Source organism: Poecile atricapillus, chromosome 6 (genome assembly GCF_030490865.1).
Source record: "Poecile atricapillus isolate bPoeAtr1 chromosome 6, bPoeAtr1.hap1, whole genome shotgun sequence".
Lineage (NCBI taxonomy): Eukaryota > Metazoa > Chordata > Aves > Passeriformes > Paridae > Poecile > Poecile atricapillus.
In genome coordinates, this window is record NC_081254.1 from 25,704,986 (window position 1) to 25,729,569 (window position 24,584).

The following is a 24,584-nucleotide window of genomic DNA, read 5'->3' on the forward strand; positions in this document are numbered from 1 at the left end:
AAGGTTTTGTCTTTCTAAGTAGGAGGGAAGGAAAAGAAAGGAATGCCTGCCTTGTTTTGATGCAGTCTATTCTGACACAGAATTAAATTTATAGCGTACTGGTTTTCTCATTGTTAGGGAAAGAAGAAACATATTAATTATAATTCTGCACCAGAGATGCCCAGACAACTGGGAGAGACAGTGATTTTGACTTACACTATCACAAGCTGGGCAGCAGAATTTTTATTAGATATAGCAGGGTAGTATTCATGTTTAATTCCAAGTTCAGAATATTTTCTCTATGGCAAATTAAGAGTGTGAATTGCTGTGGCAATGGGCATCCAATATGGCCTGCTGATTTTCTGTGTCCTCAAACAAAAGGAAATTAATAGTAAATGAGAGGCTAATTTTATTTGCTGGTATTCCTGTGTTTGGCTTAATATCAAAGTAGGACAGTATTTTTTGCCACAGAGCTCAAGAGTGGGCAATTTTGAAATCAGTGCATGAATTCAGATGACTCAATGAGACTCCATTCCTGCTTCAGGTGGTTCAAGGGCTCAGCAGAGCTGGCCAGGGACATTGTGAATAGTCACCAGTGACTGTCCCAGCTGAGGCTGGAAGTCCCTCCCTGGCAGCAGTCAGGAGCAGCTGCCAACAGAAGGAATATTCTAGCAGACTTCACAGACTAAATATTTCTTGTTTCTTGTCCTTGCAGAAAACACCTTTTGCAGCGGTGACCATGTGTCATGGCACAGTCCTTTGGACAACAGTGAATCTCGAATCCAGCACATGTTACTGACAGAAGACCCCCAGATGCAGCCGGTGCAGACTCCTTTTGGGGTCGTTACTTTCCTACAGGTACGGCCCTGCCACGATGACTCCGACTGCCACCTCCTGGGCATGGAGTGCAGCTAACATTGCACTGAGCTGTGTAACTCAGATATTTATTATCATGTCTTCAGTTTCAAACATGAATGTAGAAAAAGAAATGTTGAGCGAAACTGTTTTAAAATATAATGTAAAGACACATTAAAGTTAATTCTATGGTAATACTGATAAGTGATCTACTGGTTTGAATGCTAGGAAGAGGAGAGTTTGGAGCAGGACTTGGAGCTGGTTTTGCAGTACTTAATGGCAGAAATGTAGCTTGCAGCGCTGACACAGAGATTATTTAGAGGCTGAGTTTTCCTGTATTGATCTACTATTTAAGAAAGGTTTAGGGTTGCTTTGCAAAAAAAATTGAAAAACATTAAATTCAAACATTTGATTCTGCTGTTCAGTATGGGAAGCTTCTGTGGCCAAACAGGTTTGCTTGCTTTCCCAAAGTCCTTCTCAGTAATGCTTCTTAGATATGGGCTGCTTTGGATATTTTTTAATTGCACATTGGGTTAATAACATTAGTGTAAGAGTGGCATAGTTTATGCCAACTGCTGATTTCTTCATGCTCCGTGGAAAAGCTTCCATCCTGCGGGAAAATGTGTCTATATTTTACAACTTAAGCCTCTAGTTGCTCCCATTTCTTTGGCTGTAGTTGCAACATGTAAAAGGAAGTTCTGTTACCACAAACCTGCACAAGACAGCTGCTGTCCAGGGTTTTCCTAAGGTGCCCAAATGGCTGTGTTTTGTCAGCAAAAACAAAGTGGGTGTGAGATTAATAAGTGCAAGGTGAGTTGTGGGACCTGTAAAGAGAGACAGAGAGCCAAGCTAAGCAGGATAATCCCTGGCTGACTCTCCAGTTAGTACTGTGTTAGTCCTCATCTCTTCTTCAATGCCCAGCTGTCCTGAATCAAGGAACAGTTAGCTTGCTGCATCCTGAGGCCCTTGGCCTCTAATCTTCCCCAAGACATACAGTTGATTTGGTTTTCCCCTTTGTTTGATGCTTGTTATTACGGATTTATTTTGACCCATGAGGATAAATGATTACAAAAAGCAAAGAATGAACACAAAATAATTTCCTGTTTAGAGTCTTGCTGTTTGTATGTAATTAGTGAGTGAAGGCCCAGGGAGGGGTGTCCTGAAGCAGGGGTGATTCAGGCTGTTGTTAGACAAAGCCTGGAATATGGGTGGGGATGAAGTGCACCTCCAAGAGCTGGGTCCTGAGAAAACAAACTCTGCAAGGGGCCAGAGAGGTAGTGTGTGCAGAGCTGGGTATGTGCTGACATGAGGGTTTTCTATATAGATCTCTATCAGTGCATATGCCTGCAGCAGAAGGCACATCCTTCACTTCTGCTTGCTGCCCTTCAGAACTTAGTTTTCAGTTTTCCTCTTTTCTGATAAAACATCAGTTGAACAGATTTTGACCAAAAATTCAGTGTTGTTGGAAAAGACTTAAGAGTATTGAGGAAGAAAATAGAAGACCATGGCTAAAAATGTTTTTGATCTCAGAATGAATCATTGTGCTCAAGCCAGTGGTTGATACAGCAGGAAGAAACTGCCTTCTGCTATCAGCTGAAGGGTGTTTCACCCCTTCATTTGAAGCAGCTGATCTCAGCTGCTGTTAGAGAGACATCTGGTATTGCTCAGTGTGGCAGCTCCTACCCTGAAAAGCAAACACATCCTGCTTTATACAGGAAGGCAGAATTCTGCAGTTGCCTGCAGTGACAAGTGGATTATGTGGTGTGTAAGCAGCTTTACTTTATGGTGCTGGGTAAGATGTAACCAGTCAGCAAACTGAGTTGGTCAAAGATTTTATGAGCACCAAAGCAATCCCATGTGGCAGCAAATCCTTTGCCTGGTTGAGATTGCTTGTGCAGTATTGCATTTGCCCCTAGCAGTTGTTTGACAGAGCAGTGTTTGTATGTGCTCAGACCCTAACCTGTCTTGCTCCATCCCCTCTGTGTGGACTTGATCAAAAGGTCAAGCAGACTAGTGTATAAACCCTGATTTCTCGCCAGGCCCTCCTCATTGTTACATCCACACACTTTCTACAAAATTAAATGTTACATGTCCAGTGCACTTCACGTGGTAAATGTAGAGAGAGAGACAACAAGGACTTGTGGGATCCCACTGTTGTCTCAGCCTCCATTTGTCCTGGCATATCTAGATTAAAGAAATGTTGCTTCTCTGTATCTGCACTGTTTGATCCAGTACCATGTGGCACATTTCCTCCACAGTTCTTTCATGGTTCCCACCCAGCTGAGTATCTCTGTTGTTATGTATTACAGATTGTTGGGGTTTGCACTGAGGAACTGCACGCAGCTCAGCAGTGGAATGGTCAAGGGATCTTGGAACTGCTTCGGACTGTCCCGGTGTAAGTGGTCATATAGGGGAGCATTTCCATAGAGAACAGTTCAGTTGTTTATTTTTATTAACAATCTTTAACTTGCTGATGGAACTTATTTAATCTGTGCCGTAGCAAGAGATGGGAAATCATTGCAAATCTGTTCTCACGCACAGACACTTAGATGGCAAATTAATGCATGTGGAAGTCCACATGTTCAGGGTGAAAGAGAATGAGGTCTTGAAAGCTTAATTTCCTTCCTCTTATGCCTGCAGGGTTTTCTCTTTGGTTCTTCCTGGGATAACTGTTACTGATGACCTCGCTGTTTAGTTCAAAGAAAGAAAGGAGAGGGTCTGGTTTACAAAGCTGTCTGAAAGTGAGAAAGTCACTCTCAAATTTGGCCCACTCTTGGTGGGCCAGTTTGCAGCAGGAGGAGCATTCATGAAAGTGAAGTTCATTGTTTTGCAGTGGGAGAAATAACAAAGATGATGTTGGGTTGAGGAAGAGATGGGTTTTAAATGGTAAATGATATGCTGATGCTTTGTTTGCTGCCAGGGTGCAGCTAAATCTTTTTGGCTTACAGGTATTTTGTTTAAACATTTTTAAATTCTGTGGAAGTTATTGCCATGTGATTGTAACTCAAAAGACTTACTTTTTAAAGCAAAATAATCCTGAATATTTGTTTCTAGGCACAATAGTACACTCTCTAGTGTCACAATAGCCTTGGATTGATTGATTATTTGGAAGAGCTGGACTTCTTTAACTTGAACTTTTCCCTTTTAGGCACAAGTGCAGATAATTCATGCAAATGCCCTAGAGTAGAGTGAATTTGTCCAGCTGCAAGCTTTCTTTCTGAGTCCCTGAGACAATAAACACTGCCTGCAGCTCCCCTAGCTCCTCTAAGTCAATACAGATACAGCACCTCTCTCCTCAGATTCATGTTCATTGTTCATGTTGGGTTTTGGCTTTTGTGCTGTGGTATAAGCACCTTTCCAAGAAAAAAATGAGACCCAAATGTGTATGATTTGAAGGCAAAGCTTCAAACTACTAAGCCATTGATGTGGAATCAGGGCAAAAGTCTCTTGCACCCCCCCGTGAGGAGCTGTGGGAGGTCACACCCCTGCAGTTAATAATTTACAACTTCCAAAGTGATGTGAAAAAAAGAGAGGTTATCTATGCATCTGAAAACCTGTAAAATATTAACTTTTTCTGCTCCCACTCTTAAGCGTTTTAGAAGACTAACACAAACTAGGCCAGAGGAGGGGGCTTTTGACTGCAGTAACAAAGTATCTCATGAAAAGACTTTTTTTTTTTTTATGGCAAAAGACTTCAGTTTTTACTTCAAATGAAAAGCACTATCTAAGGCTGACTTCTGCAGTTTGGCTGCATTATGACCTAAAGTGAAGTCTTTGAATATTTCATCTTCACAGTAATCTGTTTTCTATCACTTTTGTTGGGGAACACCTTGAGCCTTCCAACTCTTATTGCTAATGATAACAAAGATTTCCCTGAACCATCTGAGTACTTGGCCATTAAGTACCAACTGAGCAAAATGTCTGTTTTGATAGTATTTATCAGAGCAATAAGCTCTTTGTGGTACTGAACATGACTGCCAATCTTGGCAAAAAGTCCCACTGGGGCCCTGCTCTATTCTTAGATATGTAATAGAGGAATAAATCTTGATTCCATGCCTTGCCCATCTTCCTTTGACTCAGGCTACACTGGACTTCTCAGTTTCAGTTTGTTTCCTGTAAGATTAAAACCTGTCTCAGTCTTGTGTGAGCAAGGGGGCCTGCACAGGGGATAACAGCCTGTGTCAGTCCTGAACTGCTCTGCACGTCTGGGTGGTGCCAGACACTGAGCAGATTAACTGCTAGGTCATGGAGGGCTTTTATTATTTATTTATTTGGAAAATGTAAAGAGCAAATGCATGCTGTGGGATGTATACATCACATAGAGGGGTTTCTAAGCTTACTTTAAACCCTTATCTTGTGCTTCCTTTCAGTACAGGTCCACTCTGAGGACCCTGCTGGGGAGTTCTAATTAAAGGGCTTGTTTGGTTTGTTACCTATCTTTCTTTGTAGAGCTGGAGGCCCCTGGCTGATAACAGACATGCGAAGAGGAGAGACCATATTCGAGATTGACCCACATCTGCAAGTATGTCTTTAGTTTATAAAATGTCATATCTCTTGTAGTAGCCAAGGAGAATTGGTTTCATGTTATACAACAGTTCTCATATTTTCTGTAAAGATGCTTGGATCTTCTCAATGTCCATAATAATCCTGGAAAAGTCTGAGAAACTCTTTGCCTTCTTAGAGATGGTTCAAGAGGGACATGTCCAGCCCCAAGTGAATGGCAGCTCTAGGAAGAAAGATAGAGAAGGGAGACCAGGAAAATGGAATCTCCTATATGAGACTAATTGGGAAAGTTTGGACTGGTTGTTTTAGAAAGGAGGAAGAAAGAAGATGAAAGACAAAGAATAATACAAGATTTAGAAATTCCTCTTTCCTTTTATATGCAAACGTAAGGAGATATAACATGCAGAAAACTCAAAACCAACTAAGTACTCTTTTTTCACAGGAAATGTGACAGTGTAGCTCATTCCTGTAAGATATCATTTGAGGCCAAGTAGTTAGATTGGACTGAGAAATGATGGAAACCCAAAAGTACCAGATGCAGTTATTACTAATCCATGCAGGAAGATATATTCAACCTTCTTCTTCAGAGTGCAATTTAATTTCTGAAATTTAAAGATAGGAATAGGACCTCTATAGAGAGGTTACTATACTATGGACTTCTCCTGATCCATGCATTTGGGAGACAGTTCTGCAATCCCTTCAGCAGAGCTGGAGTACATGGTACTGGAGTACATGGGTCCCCAGGAAATCCAGTGTGGTGCTGGCCGTGTTTCAGTGAATCACTGAGTATTTGCCTTTAACATAGAACTTACAGCTCAGCCTGGCAGGGCACGTGAAAATGTGCATGTTTTGTACAAGCATTTGCTTTTGGTCTGCATGTCTGTATCTGATTATTCTCAGTTGCCTCACAGCATCTTTTACTTTGAAAGCTTAAGAACAAAACCAAATTCTACTTTTACTGGTTTTAAGGATTTGTTCATCTAAAATAACCCCAGTCTGAGAAACACAAAAAAATGTTCCACAAATGTTCCACAATGTGGAAGCTAGTACAATTCAAAGTCCCATAAAGTTTTTAGACTTTCTAGAACCTTGCCCTCTCCCCTCCTGGAGGTGTTTCTGTTGTCTGCACACTGGTGATTCTTAATGATAATAGGGTTTTCTTCAATTTACTGTAAATGAAAAATAGCTCAGCTTACTGGAATCTGAGTCAGCCAAGGCAAGTTAAGGCAAATAAAAGAACACCTCTGCCTCACCAGTGTGTCCTGCTGCTGAAAGCTGCTATGTCTGTGGTCCTTCCGGACTTCCTCACATTGAACGCATTCCTGTTTCTGTTCTCTCTTGCCCTTGCAGAAGTGCATACGGGCAGGTGTGTGTGTGCACACCTCCCTCCTGCTCTGCTGCCACAGCCCCCAGGGATTCAGAGAGAAAAATCCGCCCGAGTCCCACCAAGAGCCTCTGTTGAGCACAGGGAGTATGGCTGTGCCAGGCTGGCTTCAGCCCTGCTCTGATTAGTGGGGAAAAAGGATAAAGTGTCATTTTCTTGCTGTTGGTAGAGGGTGTGTGAGACCAGAAAGGCAGCAGTGGAAGAGAGGTGGAGGGGAGGGAGGGAACAGGCAGAGAAACTAGACAACTTTCCTGGGAGCCAGCAAGCATGTTGTCTGCCTGGGAAGCAGGCAGAGCTTGTTTGGAGGCTGCATTGTCTCTTGTGGGAATTGGTTGAAGCCTAAACCCAGCCCTGGCAGCAGCAGCTGTACTTTCTGTTCGGAGTTGCTGAGAATGGATCCCAACTAAGATGTCATCCCAGGATGTCGGCAATTAACGCTGTGGCAACGCTGGTTGTTTTCTGTTCAGCCAGGCTTCCCTGTAGGCCATTCAGATTTCCCTGGCAGCACTGTCAAACAATTCCTGTTGGTCCCCAGCTCTGTGCTGATTCTCAGTGCTTTGCTTCTGTTTAGCAGATATCTCAGAAGAGAATAAAGCTGATTTGAATTTCCTGAGTTGTGGTTGCTGCTCTGCAGGTCACACTGCAGTGCTCTGGCTCGTTTAAAAAGGGATCAATGACTTATAAGAGCCTCAGAGCATCCCTCCCACATGCTGAGAGGAAAATGGGACAGAAATATCCTTTCTTTGAGGAAGGAAAAAGCTGAACCTCCTTTGCCCTGGGCTCCTCCAACCTCCTGTTCAAGCTGCCCTTTCAAGGGAGGAAGAACAGCCCCTCAGTCCAGGCAAATCTTTGCTGGCTAAAGGTAGGGTAGAACTGTACACTGGCAGAGCTATGAGTCTACACTGCTTGTAGAATTTTTTGGACTTTTCCCCCTTTAACATCGATACTTGTAAACATTATGAAACAGACATGCAAATTAAGGCTGCCTTAAGCCAGCTCGTTTCCATCAGCTCCCCTTGATCTCCAAGGGATGCCAACAGAGCAGCACTTCTTCCCCTGAGGAAGTGCTCTGCAAGCCAGCTGAGCGGCAGATGAGAGTCCTTTCCCCCTCCCCGAGGCTCTGCACTCTGTCCGCAGGGTCTGGCTGGGAGTGAGGCCCTGGCTGCAGGAATAGGGGAGCAGATCCCCCCAGGGCATCACAGCCCTCTGGCTTCTTCTCCCTGCTCAAGAGCAGGTTTGGTGGTTCTCCAATGCTTCTCCAATGACTGGGATAAAAAATAACTTTGCTGACAAGTTATACCTCCCCACGCCAGCTCATTTGGGTCCTCACAGAGCACTGTGGAGGGTTCCCAAAGGAGCTGCGTGCTAAATCTCACTTAGAGCATTGTCTGCATATGTAGGAACGGATGTATTTTTATTTCTTTTCCCACAACTTCTATTTCTGGGTGACACAACTAATTTTATGTTTAGGATAAAACAAAAGAAAATCACAGCAGATTTTATTATTTCTCAGATTTTCCTATTACGTTTTCAAGAAGCCAGTTTCCCCTGACGCTGGAGGAAGAGCCTAATGAGAGAGAAAGGCAGAAGAAAGGCAGTCTATTGAGTTCTTAAGTCTAAGTCAAGACTGCTCTGGTCCTGCACTCAGCCACAGGCTCCTACCTCAACTTTTGGGCCAAAGAATGGGTTTTGGGAGGTAATCCAGATGAAAAAAAAAAAAAAATTGGCTCGAGGGAAGGGGTAGGAGCACATGGAAGAGGGTGGGACTGCAGTCATTGCAAATTACATCAACTCAAACCGCTGTGCAGCCACACCCTGAATGCTTGTGCTTATCTTTGAGCAAATCCTCTCTTGAATGGTCAAAAGAACAGGCAACGCTATTCCCAGAGTGCAGCGTGCACAGCTGGGCAAGGCAAGGGAAGTATATGGGTTTAGTCTGGAAACTGTTTATTTGGGACAAATTTTGCAAAGAGCAAAATGTTCACAGTCTCTTGTCTTCAGTGGCAATGCCAAACCAGAGGGTACTTACGTGGAGAGATCCTCTCCCATTGTGTATAACACCACTCTGCTCTCTCCTCAAATCTTCAAAGTTTCTCAGGACTGCCTGCGTTTTGAGGTGACCCAGATGTATGCAGAGAGATGCAGATCTTGCTGGTGCCACTGAGCAGTACCAGAGGCAACACCCCTTCAGAAAAGGGGGAAGTGAGCCTCACTGGTTCAATGCCAGGGAAGAGGTGCCAGTCCTTCCTCTGTGTAGCACAGCCCCGAGTTTGTTCAGCTCAACATTACCCCCTTGTGGGTCACAGGTGGAAATTCAGACTGATGCCCATGTCCAAGCAGGTGGAACTTCCTGTAGTTCTTGCTGTAGCTTAGTACAGTCTTGCTGGCAACAGATGCACATGTCCTTGAGAAAATGCCTGGTGCCTGAGAGCATCCAGCTGCTTATGACTGCTGTGTGACACCTTCTGAGACCCAAACACTGGTTACGTGCTTGGAAAATTCAGCTTACAAGGGAGGGAGTTTGTTTATTTGCCAATAAGAGAAAGCTGTGTAAATGCTTTGACATTGGGAACAGACCTGTGTCACCTTGCACATCCAAACTTGAACATTTGTCCTTTATGGGACACCCCAGCACACTGGAAAGCAGGGATTCTCTGGCAGTTTGCAAATGAGGAACCCATGTGAATGATGAGTCTCTCTGTGAGCTGTTTTCATTGTGGGACTCGTTGGTAAGGTTGGAAAGAGAACTTTAGTTATTCAAGGGTTTGTTTTCATTGACGTATAAGAGATCGTGCTTTCTGTGCTTTCTGTCTTAAATATTTCAAGTTGGTGTAAATCAGTGCTAACACTAAAAGAAGAAATCCTGCACACCTCAGGCCATTGATTTTCACTTTTCTCTATCCCTGCTTTGTGTCTGCCAGGGCAATGTAATGAAGCAGTGGGGTCAAGATTTCAGACCAACTTGCTATGGAAAAGGTTGGTTTAGTTCAGAGTGGTTTCCTGATTTGGCTCAATGTGCAGTTGCTGTTTGCTGACACAGCAAAGCACAGAGTTCAGAGTGGAAATTGTCCACAAAAGGGGATCTGCAGGAGTTGCTGAAGGTTGGGCTGCATGGTGGTAGGTTCCAACTCAGGCTCAAACCACACTCAAAAAAAGGCTTGGTGTTTTGAATCTTTTCAAGCAGGAGAGAGTTGACAAAGGGATTGAGACAGATGGCTCAAACCTGAGTGGAGTGAGTGCCAAATGTGCCTGGGATGACCTGAGCCGGCCACCAGAGGATGATGAAGACAGCAGGAGCATTTGCATTGGGACCCAGCCTCGGCGGCTCTCTGGGAAAGGTAAGAGATCCTGGGCCAAGTCTCTCTCATGGCCTTTCAGCTTCTGTTCTTGTGGGTCTGGGCAGTGCACTGAGTCATGCTGAATCTTTGAATTCATAACAGACTCCACAGCCATTGGGAGGCTTGGTGTGTCTCAGGGCAGCAGAATGGATTTTGGCCTCTTTGAAGGAGGCAGGAGAGAAGAAAAGAGTTCTTGGCATTATTTTGTCTAAACATTTCTTTCAGTTTTTAGGCAAATTGTAATCTGAATCTGCAAAGTTAAACCGAGCACCTGCTGAAACCAGGACTGTAAACACCTGTAAGGTGAAGTAATTTCATCTTCCCAGGCTGTGTTTCCTTATTAACATTATCCCTTCTGGGGGGGTCAGGTTGGACTGACGCTGCACATGGCTGCAGCTGAACTCAAGGAATTTGTGTGGAAAGAGCTTAAAAACCAGGGAGTGCCCCTTTGCAGCAAGATGACTTCTCAGGGTAGAGATGGCATAGCCATCACACAGGCTTGAAATTATGCATATTACCTTTCAATTGGGTGAATAACATAAAATTTGAGGGCTTGAGATTTCCTGGAATTAACAATGTTATCTGCAGGAATGACATCTTGTTCTTAAAATGCATGGTAAAAATTAGTAAAATGCATCCAGCATTTCTTCTGGCTTCTGTGCAAATATCTTGCACTGCACTGGATCTAAAAAGGCTGTTTTGCCTCTGCCTATACCCCCAAGAAAGGCATACATGATGAAATTTGTATACCCTTCAAAAGATTTTGAAATAATTGTGGGTTTTTTTCACTACCTAATTCTCACATTTCTCAAAAATAGACAAGGAAACTTCTAAGAAAGGCAAGAAAGCTTCCTATTGAAAGTATTTGGCCAGTAGACATTTCAGAAAAAGGCAGAAGTAAAAAGACTGCATCTGAACTGAATAATTTGCAGCTTATTTTCAGATGTGAGCTTGAGGCTAAAGGTTGCCCTGCATAAAAATCCCTCCCTTTGTGAATCTTGTTGTAAATTAATCAACAGATTTCCAAAGCCAATTGCAAAAAAACTTGGAAACCTTCAGACATTTGTTTGGGAAAGGAACAAATTCCTGTTATGCCTAATGGGAAAAATAATTTCCAGTACAAAGGCTCGGAAGTGTCATGAGGTTCTATGAGAGTTACAGAACCAACAAACACCTCATTTATGAAAATTTACAAAACTACTCAGAATTTCTGCTTCAGAAGGACTCGATACCAAAGATTCCTGCTCTCCTTGCCTGACATAACAATGAAGCTCAAACAAGGAAATTCTAGCTGACATTATAAAGTGAAATAATTCCTAAGGAAGTTCAGGAAGTGCAGTTAAATGTTACCCCATAACATTTCTCCATTTCTTTCTGGAAGGGAAGAGTTTAGATGAAACACACTTGATATCTTCTTGTGTCTGTGTTGTTTCTGGGGATTCTAAATCATGTTCAAAAAAATTCTCCTTGCAGATACAGAGCAAATCAGGGAGACTTTGCGGAGAGGGCTTGAGATTAACAGCAAACCTGTCCTACCTCCAATCAATGCACAAAGACAGAATGGGTTGAACCTCGACCGAGCACCGTGAGTTTCATCCTCCACATTCATATGGTGCCAGAAGCAGGCTAAAGAGTTCAGTATGGAAAACAAGGTTAAAGCTGGGTGGGAAGAGATTTGGCAAGGGGAGAGGAAAGCTGGCAGTGAATACTTGCAAAGTGCAAAGATAGAAGGAAAGTTTTTCAGGTTGGATAAATGGGCTAATACTCAGGACAGCAGCTTTTTAGAGGGGTTTAGGACAAACCGTGCTAATGCAGAATGGCTCTAACTGTTCTGTAGCACCTGATGTTCACGGTCTTTGGTGTTTGAATTCAGACCAGAGTGATTGCTGTAAAAAGTACTGTGCTGAAAAGTGCTGTGGTACCAGTAGAAATATGTGGCATAGGTGACTGCTGATATTTTTTCCTAAGTGTTTTGTTTTCAAGCTCATAATTACAAACCTTTTGGTTAAAACGTTGATTTTTTTCCTTCTTAAGCGACTTTGATCTTGCCTTGCTTAAACAGGGGGGTTCTCTCAGTAATTACATGCCAATGACACCTGTGTCTCTAATAGCAGTAGTCTAAGAGGTGATTTAAGTGGGACTAGGGTGACCCATAGATATCTCTTGTAACTTTTGGCTCATGTAAATCTCTAGGAAATTACTTTGGTTTCAAGCCATGTGTAGTGTCTATACTTCTGTCTTTGTGGGCTTCTGCCCTTCACCTCTTAGATTTCAGGTGCTAGTTCAGTGTCTTCCCATCAATTTTAATATTTTCATCTAAATAATACAGAAAGACATGTATCTTTGCTGCACTCCTTCTTCTTGGTATTTCCTTTGGTTTCTTAGTCTCTGATGAACATCTGTGCCTTCTGCTTTCAAGAGTAAAGATCATCATTAAATCAGCACTTCCCTGTAGTGCCAGGCAGGGACAGCACCCTGGTCTGTTTCAATTCCTGTTTCGTTCTTGATTCAAACATTTCATGAGAAAAATATTTCTTGTTGTCCTTTCTTGTTCCATTTTCTGGGTGACTTCCAATTTGCCTAATATATGAATGTTTATGAGTTGCATAATCCTTTGGGGGAAGTATTGTGTCAATTGCTGATGCTTTTTGCTAATATGAGATAGAGGTACTTATATTAAAAAACCTCAAGTGACTTTATTATTGCTTTAGGAATAATCTTACTTTTGTCATATAGTACTTATATGGAGTCTGAATCTGATGTGATTGAGATTTTGAGTAGTATTTCTCTGCCTGCAGGTTGGTCACATTGGACCCACTGGGCCCACTGAAAAAAATATAAAATCATACCATGTGATTTGCACAAATCACACCCAGCCTTGGAGAACTCAAAACTACTGGGCAGGATTTCTCACAGATGCTGGGCTCCTGCATGCATCTGCATGCCCAGTGTAAGCCTGAGTCCTCAGTGGCTGAGAGTGACCACAAACATTTTGGGTGCACCTCAGGTCAAGGAAGCAGCTGATGGGTAAGCCTTAATGCTGGGAGGCAGTTTTTGCTTAGATAAGAGAGCTTTACGTTATTCAGGGTGAGATAAACAGAGATACATTTGAGACAGAGTGGTGAAAGGTTCACAGAGGTCTAAGATGAAGCACACAAATATTTACCTTAAATTTTTAACTGTTCTGAGACAGAGGAAGGAAGACCTAGGTTTTTAACTGTTCTGAGACAGAGGAAGGCAGGTCAAATCCTCACATCTGTGACAGTGCTCTTTGTTGCAAATCTCTCTTACCTGCAGCAGCTGCACACCAACCCTGCCTGAAGCCTGAGTGGTAGGAATGGCTGGTTCCCAATATTTGTCTCCTAGGAGGTCAATACTTTTCTCTGAGGTCTGTGGTAAACACTGGGGGAACTGATAGGTGGCTGTTTTCCATAATCACTTCAGTTAAGGAAAGACAGCTAGCAGCTGTGTTACTGTGGTGATGCTGTTGGAGGGATAGGGGAAATCTCAGCTTAAAATAGCAGTGTGTCATAATACTTTTTTCCTCCATCTTACTAACTGCTTTGAGAGGAGTCTGGGAAAGGTCTTCTTGTGCAGTTACTTCTACTCTCCATGTAGCAGATACAATGGGACTTGTTCAGTGCATTGACCATACCAAAAGGGGTGGTTTGTACTGGAAAGCAGCGTTTACTGACAACTTCTGACTAACTACTACTTAAATCGGACCTGATGATTACCCTTACTGTGGTTAAAAGTGATCAGTCAACACATTTTCCAGAACAGTGTGGTATAGATGGAGCAGAAGAGGAAGATCTTGTTATGTCTCCGCCTTCCTTAATACACTGTCTCAGCTTGTCTCATGCATTTGAGCAAAACTGCTCAATGTGAAGTAAGTACAAGAGCATGATATAGAGACTTATCTCCAGCTGCTGCACAGGAATGTAACTTAAGAGCTCAGCTTTTGCATGCGGTATGTATCTACATCCATGTTCCCTCCAGGTACCTGCAGGGGTAAAGGCTGAGACACAAAAGGCACAAACCCAGTGCAGATATAACTCTTTTCATAGGACTTCTGAGCACCTGAGATGAAGGACAATTCTGTACATAGCTTTAGTCCTTCTGGTGTGATCCTCGCTTTCGTTGCTTGGGCCTAGTAGGACTGGGACTCGGGTCTATCTTTCGCTGTAAATCTTGTGTAATCAAAGGCAAGTCATTTAGCTATTGAGCTTCAGTTCTGGATCTATAAAATGGGACTAATAACAATGTCATCTTCTTGAGGCACCACAAGGATAAATATGTTAATGATTACGAGGTGCTGGCTGATGAGGAGCAGGCTTGTGTGTAATCATACCCTGCACTGTACACACCAGGTCATAAAATACCAAACCTGTGGTTCTTTGCAAGGGTCCTGTGAATAACTGGTGCATTAGAAGTTCTTTAGGAACTTGACAGAAACACTCTCTTGGGGCGTGGCAAATTATTTCAAATCTGCTTTCTATAGGGAGCACTGCAGAACCCCAGGCTGTCAAATTTGCACCCAACTGGCAGTAGGATGTTAAAGTCTGACACAGACTCTAAGGGCTTTGTGCAGAAGAGGAATGTGCTGTTTATTTATCATGGATTTGCAGCCACCAACTGCTTTCCTAGTAGCTTTCTTCCCTTTCTTTTATCCTAACCCTACCACCCACACACAATAATCTATCAAGGTTTAAAGCAGAAAACCTGTTCTGCATTCAGCATCACAAATAGTATCAGAAACACTCAAACTTTTGAATATTTATTTGTATAAAATGTAGAGGATCTAGATTCCGTCTAGATTTCCAGAACAGTCTTTGTATAGTTACAGTTTTCAGTGCTTATGCAAAAACCTCACATTATTTGGTTGCAGATAGGGCTTGATTCAGTGTTTTGGCTCCAGCAAAGCACATACTTACATGTTAAGCATGCATATTACCAGTTGTTCACTGTCCCAGAGTCCTAAAAAAAAGTTCCTTTGAGAAAAAGCTGGTTTCTGTCAAAACCCTGCTGGGCAGCTGTAGTATTTGATTCATTAGTGTTATTACCATAGACCGTGTAGCCCTTTTTCTCCTAAGGATATGAATAAAAGCACACTTAAAGCTTAAAACTGCATCGGACATCTGTTTCTCAAAATGACTGTTGGCTCAGTTCATAAGCAGCCATTAAATCAGTTCGTACATATTAACAAAAGAACATGTGAATTAATCTTTGGAAACATGACTAATCATTTTGAACATAGGTAACTGAATACTCTCAATTACCACTTGGAAAAATAAGATGTGTATGAATACTAGTGTGCATTTCAGTGGCGCATTATTTGTTTCTTAGGACTCATCAGCTTAGTAGGCGCCACTGAGACACACAGAAAGGCAAGGTCCCAGTCTCCTGAATCGTGCAGATTGACTCTTGTTGGATACAGAGAACTGTTACCCATAGGGGATGTTTAAATGTCAGACTAAACACTGCTGCTGTCAAGGCCTCAGTGGGCTGGAAGCTCCAGATGTCAAAGTTCAGTGACACTTGTGGAGTCTTGCTTCAAAAACTATTTAATTTCTTGATGTAATAATTTCTGGGGCCAAGTCTTTGGTTGTCCCTGGTAATTAGCTCTGTGCTCTCCTGTGCAGTAGGTGAGTAGCATCTCCGCGTTACAGATTAGGACAGCAGAGTTAATTTGCCACAGTTGCAGTGAGAGCCAGCATTGGGATAGGGGAATTCTTGACCTTTTCCACCCCTCGAGGGCCCCCTTGATCATGCAGCATTGCTGAAATTGATGTTTTTCTGGCTCTTGGCAGACTCAGACTGTTCTACTGTGAGTTGAGGCATGGAGTAGAAACCAAGTGCTAACACACTGTATTGCTGCATGTGTTGAAGCTAAAATTATCTGTAATTGTTGCATTTCATTGTGCCAGAATTCAGGTGCTGCCCACGCACACCCCAGTGTCTGAACATGAGGTTTGACTGATAGAAAAGGGTCTCCCAAGTCTGTATTACTTTGATAAGGCTTTTCCATCATGTCTCTGCTGTTTATAACTCTCCCCCTTCTCAAGAAGGATCAAGTCGTGTGGTTCACATGCCTGACTCTCATATTTCTGTCTGGTATTTCCCAGGTAATTGTGCTGGTCCTTTATGTATGGTGGTCATTTGTCCAGGGACCCACAGAGACCTCGAGTCCCATCTGCATTCAATTGCTAGGCAGAAAGACAGGTTGAGTCTAGGGAAATCTGAACATATGGTAGCCCTGTAGCCATGTGCTAATTCCATCCAGCCCTGAACAGTTTCCAGCTGTGCGGGGAAATGAAAGCAGGTTCCTGGCAAACAGAGTAGGGAACAACCCTCCGGCAGGTGGGGCTGGCAGGACTGTCCTGGCAGTGACTTGCTGGAACTCTGCACTCTGAGCATCTCAGATGGTTGCCCTTCTCGTGGGAAGAGGGAGGAGTTGTGTCACACCAGAATTCCTCCCGGGATAACCCCAGACTGTCACATGCCTGGTTTGGAGCACATGAGTAATAGTGGCACTGCTTCCAGGCCTGCAGTCCGCTGCTTCTGTACTTCCTCTGACTTGGTAAATAGGGCACAGGGATATCTCCTGTCAGGGAGCAGCACTGAGTTAATGCACATTAACAAGCTCCATCTGAGCAGCATTTCTTAGGAAGCTCTGACGGTAATACCAAAATGTGGGATTTGCTTGGAGGCGAGACTGCACTTTGCTTCTCCCAGTTGCACTGGGTTTTCATTCTGCTTTACTTAGGCAGAGGGGAGCTGTTGTCTTTGTAGCTGGTTTCCTGTCTTCAGTTCTTGGAGGCAAACTTTACATAAAGAGGAGCATTTCAGCATTCTCTGAAGCTCTCTGGTTCTGGCTAGGCTTTCTGATTCTGCAACCACTAAGCAGTAAGTTTCCAATCCAGTCCTGCTTATTTAGGCATGCTCTCTCATCAGATCGCCATTCAGTGGTGTCCTGGTTGAGTCAGGAATGCTGAATGGAGGGAGGCAATATACTTTAGGGAGTGTCTCTCAGCATGAGGCTGAGTGCTGGGTGACAAGATTGCAAACTAGAAAAGTAAATGTCTGGAAAACCAGTGTCAGTAGAAGTGCAAAACAGTCACCATGATAATAATTTGCACTCCTGTGTAGCTTTCCCCATCTAAGAATCCAAAAGTGCTTTGCAAACATTGACTTAATCCTTGCAACGTCGCTGCGTGGAAAAATGTCTCGGTTTTACAGACAGGGAACCTGAAGCATAAAAATGTTGTTTGACTTCACTCATGAGTCTGCAGGGTGCCAGTGGCACAGCCTAAATCTCTCAATTCCACTTCATCTGCAGGTCTTGGAACAGTCTGGCCCCTGCAAGCTCTGACAGTGGTTATTATGCAGCTTTCCAAAGGGATATGTGAGTGGCAAGAAGATTGTTGCTACTGGCATTGTCCTAGCAGCCCTTCCCTGCCAAGAAATGCACACAGAACATCGTCACCATCCTGTTTAACCAGGCTGGGGAGCACCCAAGTCTGAGTACTCGAGGTAGCCTTGTCTCAGTGTGACCATGGCAGGAGCTGTGTAACCACGTCCTCCCCAGTTCTGCAGTAACTGTGTGTGCCAAGGTGCTTAGGGCTCTTTCCCACAACTGCTGGTTTGCCCTTCAGGGGAAACTGTGGGAAAGAGACTGGGAGATTGTTGGCACTTAAGTGATCTTTGACCATATCTCCATGAGAGAGTGAGGAGGTTTGAAATAGCCACAGTTGGAAAAGGAAGAAGGGGGAGTGGAAGGGGGGGGGTAGGAGGAGAAGAAAGGAAAAGTGGCCCAGCCTTCTTCTCCCAGCTGTGCAAGCCTGCACTGATGGTTTGTATTTGCTAACTCACAGTACTGATTTTTGTATGGGGGGAGCAAGGAGCAGTGACAGAAACTAACTTCAGTGAGGCAGTGGGCACCCACTCCTGGAAAGAGCCCCTGCCATGGCCAGCTTCCAACAGCGTGTCCTTTGTGATTTCTATACCTGGGAAGGTAGCTTGGAAATGCAGCAAAGTTATGCTCTACATCAGCATCAGAGCTTGGAGGGGAACTGAGGCTTCCTTCCTTGACAGATCCATGAGATCAAGTGCTCTGATCATAAAGCAAAGTGCAAATGCAAGGATAAATAAACCTTTCTTAATCCAATCAACCTGGTTGTTCTTGAATCCAATAAAATAACTGCCAGTGGTTGCTTGAGAAGGAGTTGCTGTAAACATGACTTATAAGGAGGGGACATCCAAACTTTGTGCAACCCAGTGATTGCATTGGCGATTTTCCAGGATCCCCACGGGCTGCTGCTAATTGGCATCAAATTAAGCAGGTTGCAGTCACCCTCATCTTTAATACAAAGAGAGGGCCCCTGGGAGGCTACAGGTTCCAGCGTGTGGCCTTCTCACTTCAAGAAGGAGCACAGCACACTGGGATGTCAAGTCTCCTCAGGCCCTTTCCCCTCGTTGATAGATCTGGGGAAGCTGAAGGCCACACTGGATACCTTTACAATGTCTTGACCACCTTTCTTTCTCAGAAAAAGAGAAAAAAAAAAAATCAAACATGGCTTTGGTTAAGTTCATGCTAATCAGCATTCATGAGACTTAACAAAAAAACAACAAACATAATTTCTTCCCTCTCCTCCACCCAGAAGCAGACTACTGGTAGAAACTGAAGCTGGAAAAAATAGTTGAAAGTCAGCTAAAGTCACCTTGGTAACTGCAGCAATACACTTGCCCAGAACAGGAGACATCAAACCCAACTACAAACAGCTTTAAAGAAACAAAAAGAATGTAATCATCTAAAGAATTAATCTGACAACTGCCCACGTTTACACCTCCCACAAGCTCCCAATCAGAGGGAAATGCGCTTTAATCTCCTCCAACTCCCCTCCAGTTTCACAAAACACTAGATGTGCAGTCTTTAAACTGGGGCATTTCCGGCATGCTGCTTCCATTTAAATCTGCTGCCTTTCCTAATGCAGCAGCCCAGGCTTTTGCAGAGTTGTTTTTTCTGGACACTGAGAAACATGAATTTTTTTGTGGGGGTTGGACAAAGTATTAAATCTGGAATAGACAAAGTTTGCAACATTTTTCATGATAGTCAGCTAGATCTTAGTCATAACAAGTAAAACTCCATTGGCTCTTGCTGCTGATTTATTTGGTGATGGGGTGGAGGAAGCAAAGACTTATGGGTAACTGACAGTCATAAAACCAGGGATGTTAGTGTTAGAAAGCAAACTTTTTCTACTTTTTTTTTCTGAGTCTGAAAACTACAAGCTGTGGATGACAATGTGTGTTAGGACATGAGATTTTTATTAATAACAACCTAGAGGTCCTGCTGACCCCTCATCTGGGCTATCACCCTTTGGAAGGGTCAGCACAAGGATTTCCAATCCCAAAGAGAGAATTTTAATGTGTTTTTCTTAGTCCCAGTGTTATGCGACATTTTTCCAAGTCTGAAAGTGATGGCACTGTGGCCTCCTGATGTGTTACGTGCAGTCCACAATACACAGTCCTTGTTTAGAAAGGTCTACCTTAGACAGCAGGTTATTTGGTTTCTGCTATTGGAGTTTCACCCTTAATTTTAAATACCTGAAGTTGTGTGAGCTCCTCTGGAGGGAAACAAGAGACACAGAGTATGTGTATTTTGGAAAAATTTTGTTGAAATGATTAATCTTTTCATGTCATTCTAAGTATTAACTACCATTTTGCTTCACCTTTTTGACAGAAAGGCTGGTTACTTATTAATGTTAAGTCATAATTATTGACAGCCGTAAAGTCATGACAGTTCCGTTTGATAGTTATACATTAGTCAAATCTTCTCTTGAGCATGTAATGACAAACAGCATTTGCTGGTTTTAATAAGACTCAGAAAGCTTTGCCCCTTGCCTCCAGAATATTGTCGTCATTCCTATTATTGCATTAACAACCGGAGGCTGTTTCCCCTCCGGTCTGCAGCCCCATTGTGCTTGCAGCTGTACTGGCTAGCATTGTGGAAACCTAAAAAACCCACCTTCAGCTCAGAGAGATTTGGAGCCCAGGGGTGTGGGGAGCTGTCCTGCAGCTCTCTGTCCTGCTGAAACAAACCTCACACCATGGATTGCCTGTGAGGCTGTTCTGAGATGTCCCCATGCCTGGCACGTTCCCATGCCTGGCACGCTTAGGCAGTCCAGGTGAGCCGGGCACAGTCTCTTGTCTGTAGCAGTTACGTTGCTGTAAAACTCCTGATCCACTCCACAGTGCCTGAACTCTGGAGCTGCATTTAGGAGTGCAAGTTTATAGCTTGCTTGAAAAACATGGGTTGCTAATGGCTGAGCCTCCTGGTAGGGGCTGATAAATGAATGATTGGAAGCTGTAGACCACAGGCTGACTTTCCCACAGCTCACTGTGTATATAAGATCTGATAAGGAAGTTGAGACAAAGCTTAGCTTAAGGTCAACTGATCATTAATCAACTGTAACTGCACTTCTCAGGTAATCAGCCTGAAAAATGCTGGCCTGCTCCACTCTTTGAAGACCCCACCTAGAAAGAGCTATAAAATGTTTGCTGAAGTAGATTAAACACAACTTTAAGTGCCACACATAGACTACAAAGCCTGTTGTGTTCAGGGTTAACCCACTAAAATGACACTCTGCTGACTGTCAGTCCATCAGCCCACCCTGTGCATGAGCTGTATCCTGACCTACCATGTCCCTGCTGGATCCATTATTCCTTTGGTGTGTTGCTAAAGAAGAAAATGGAACATGTTTTACAGTTTTTATCTTGCAGAGAGCTGAGCTGCTCTGGTATCTTTTTTCTGCATGTGTCTGACCTGGCCATCCAGTGTATTTGCAGGTTGGACCATGAGATATCAGTTTAGCTGTTTCAGAATGGGCAGCTCAGCAGCATGGGTGAAGGGCTTATCTGGGACTAGGTGATCCAGCAGAAGCAACAGGCTGATCTGCACTGGAATTCACACTAACCTGCACTACTGTGTGTCTGGTTGATGAGAGTAATTTTGGGACAGCCCTCAAAGGTAAAATCAAGTAAAGGTATCATCTAGGTGAGCTCCTGAGGGTGAAGCTGATTTTTTACAATCATTTTCAGATGTACATTAAAGACAGTTCAGCTTGGAAGGAGGAAGGATCCAGGCTTAACAGTGTTCTCAAATGGAGCCACAGCTGGAAAGCCTTGTTTGGCTTTTGGTTCTTGTGGCACAGTGGAAGTACATTGCAATGTGGAATCTCAGTGCCCTCCTGCTTTCCCCGTCCCTCTCCTCTGGCAATTCTGTACTGTAGAAACTATCTTAACAAAGTCTTACCTCTATTAAATTCTTGTGGAATGCCAGGTGACAAAAATATAAATCACTTATCAGGCACTTCTCATCAGTCCATGTCATCCATTAAAGTCATAACCCATCCTGTCCTTTATTCTTTGTTCCAGACTGTCAAGTAAGGGATCATGCTGGTGCTCTTTGAACATAAAAAGTGTTTATGGTCAAGTACTTTGAGATAGATGGTTTTATTATCTGGAGGATTTGGTCTGGCAAAGTTCCTAATCATGTAACAACATAACTGTGTTGTAGCTTCAGAATATGCTGATCTTGCAGAAATGAAGGAATAAGAAAGCAAAGCTACCATTATCCTAAAACAGCCTGACTTACAAGGGAAAAGAATCTGTGAATCTCCTTGTCTCATGGAGAGTCTGTCTTTTGGCTGTTGCACTTGATGCTGGTGGAACCAGGAGATTCTCAAAGCCTTTTGGTGCAAAAAAAGGCACAAAGGATTGGACAAGTCTTTCCTGCAGGCTACTACTTGAAAAATCCTGGAGATAAAGCAAAAGCAGGAGGGAGGACACACATGGTAATTCTTCCAAACTATTTTATAGAGTTTGGAGTTTTGGAGGCTTTAGTTTTGCTGCAGTTCTTTCCAGAATATTTTTTTTTTTTAATATACTGGGAAGGAATGCACCATGTATAAGCATCAATTCAGATCCTAGGTTGTCAAATCAAGGTGAAGAGCTGCATGCTGGGACTGGTAGTCTGAGTGAGGCTGTATCTCTGCAGGAGTGCTGAAAACTCAGAAGTGTCTTTGTCTTCAAAACAGTTTTTTCCTGTATCCTTCAATATTTGCAATCAAAATAGCACACAGTCCTGGAATCCTAAATATGTGCATTTTGTCTGTTCTCTTAGAAGCCGTAAGGACAGTTTGGAAAGCGAGAGCTCAGCAGCCATCATTCCTCATGAGCTGATCCGCACGAGACAGCTGGAGAGCGTGCACCTGAAATTTAACCAGGAGTCTGGAGCACTCATCCCCCTCTGTCTAAGGTGAGTGAAGCCATCCTTCTCCACAGCCTGTGCTAACACGCCGCTTTTGCCTTGTGGCATTGTTTCACCATACAGACATGCATGCAATGGGTCTGTAAAGGCCAGAGCTTAGATATTTTGCCAATTCACATTAGAAACAGATGATTCTTTGCATGATTCTGTGCTCATCATGTTAAGATTATTTCTCATTCTTTTTTACGTCCTCCAGTGTCTTTTGAGTGCTGAAGCAGGACAGGGTTATTATAGGGGTTTTTTTATTAGTCTAATGCTAGCAACCCTGTGATAAAGAAGGGATGTCTTAACATACACTGTCAAAGAAATCCCTTAAGTTACTCATTCTGACTTATGGACTCAGATAAGTGGTTGTGCAAAACCTGTTTGCGATCAGTTTATGCACACAAGTGTGGTTTTTAGATAAATTATATCACATGACTGAAGGCAACACATTGTGTGCATATTCTACACATTGTCTTTTGAAGGTTCAGTCTGTGCATATCACTGCCTTCTTGTTTTCCATAATTTCAGCCAGCATTATTTTTAAAAATCCCTGTGCAAATGTTCTAGTCTTTAAAATAAAGATGAACTGTCGTGTCAAGACGAATGATTGTAGGTGATTGAATTACTTTAGCTTAATGAGTTACATGTTGGTAGTATCAGAGTTATCAGCAGCAGGTGCACACTTGCCTGGGCCTGTTGAGAAACCAATGGGAAAGTTAACATAAGCATATTTTATTTTACATCACAAATGTGTGAACAGTCTGTCCTGGTGAGTTACCACAGCTCATCTGACCAGCAGTAACTCATCAAGCAACTGTGACTCTGGTAGGCACTAAATACATTACCTGAAGTTTTCCCTCTTGCATGTTAGAAGCCTTGCATGGGTGTCACAGATGCTCTGAGCCGAAATACCAAAGTCATGATTTTCCCTTGCATTGAATGACAAAGGGGAAGTAATACTGTACATTGTCATGTATGTGTGTTTTCTAGGCATTTGCTTAAGTAGTACAGGTAACATTTGTGAAGCACCAGGGCAGTTGATTACTAAGTATTGTCACAGCAATGAGCCTTCTTAGAAATGCATCTTCACATTCCCACACAATATGGAGTCCGGATTCTCTTCTGTAGTTTCCATCTTGCTGGAAAACTGGCCTGCCTTTGCATACATCAGCACCTCATTGTGGGGCTAGGCATGAACTGGGATTTAGATATATTCTAGCTCTGTAACAAGGTCCTGAGATTAAGGGGGAAGATGAGGAGTAGCTCCCTGCCTCAGAAGGAGGCTTATCACCTGCTTTTTGGAGCAAATCATTCTTATATTCCTGAAAAATTAATATTTGCTGCCTTCAAAATAGTTTCCTGTGCTGATGGCAGAAACAATAGTGATGAATCTCCATTGTTGTGTTGAATGCTGCACACGCTCTCTCAACTCATACACATGTGTTTAATTCCCCAGGGGAAGGCTCTTACATGGACGGCACTTTACGTATAAAAGTATTACAGGAGATACAGCAATCACATTTGTGTCAACGGGAGTAGAAGGAGCCTTTGCTACAGAGGAGCACCCCTATGCAGCCCACGGACCCTGGTTACAAGTGAGAAAGCCTGCCTCCTGGTTTTCCCCTTTCCTCATTTACTGCGACCTAAAAATTTATCTTGCTAAGGGCTTATGTTGTTTAAAAGTGTAACAAACCTGTATTTTCTGCTGCAACATCTCTCATAGCTCTTGCACAATATTTTCAGTAATTATGGCCTCAAAAAATAATGGTGAAATATTGCTATTTATATTAGTGGAACTCAAAATTATAATTGACTGGAAAATTGAGGACTCATCTGTGAATACAGTAGTATCCATTTCCTGCAGTCAATGAACACTTTACAGGCTGTATTTATTCTTGATTTCTTCCAGAAAGGAATTTGGGGAGGCAGAGTGGAATGACCTAAACAAGAATGGAGCCAGGGCAGAACAGCTAGAAAGCTGTAGGACTGTGATCCTGCAGAGCAAATATCTCAGTTTGACATCACCTCTAACAGGAGAGCAGCACAGAGAGCAGTGCCTTTCAGTTTTAGCTCTTTTCTATTGATTCTTTGACAAAAGCTTGTGGTTGCTTGAAGCACCCACACATTTTTGCACCCACATGTTTTTGGTGTCACAGATTTTCCCTGGAAGATCCCCATCTGCTTGGAGTTGAGGGTCAGCCCTAGAGCAGTG

The 24,584-nt window shown here is 43.1% G+C and overlaps 1 protein-coding gene across 3 annotated transcripts in view; it reads left to right on the forward strand.

Annotated features, from left to right (window-relative positions):
- SUFU (SUFU negative regulator of hedgehog signaling) overlaps nt 1-24,584 on the forward strand; it is an 89,684-nt gene that overhangs the window by 43,172 nt on the left and 21,928 nt on the right. For 2 of the 3 annotated variants that reach the window (XM_058841139.1, XM_058841142.1), the window contains 7 exons: nt 695-837; nt 3,144-3,229; nt 5,284-5,356; nt 9,903-10,059; nt 11,533-11,644; nt 22,241-22,375; nt 23,829-23,967. In XM_058841139.1, coding sequence (XP_058697122.1) covers nt 695-837; nt 3,144-3,229; nt 5,284-5,356; nt 9,903-10,059; nt 11,533-11,644; nt 22,241-22,375; nt 23,829-23,967 — 845 coding nt within the window. The remainder of the gene's footprint in view (nt 1-694; nt 838-3,143; nt 3,230-5,283; nt 5,357-9,902; nt 10,060-11,532; nt 11,645-22,240; nt 22,376-23,828; nt 23,968-24,584) is intronic. The other variant, XM_058841141.1, reaches the window with a different exon arrangement.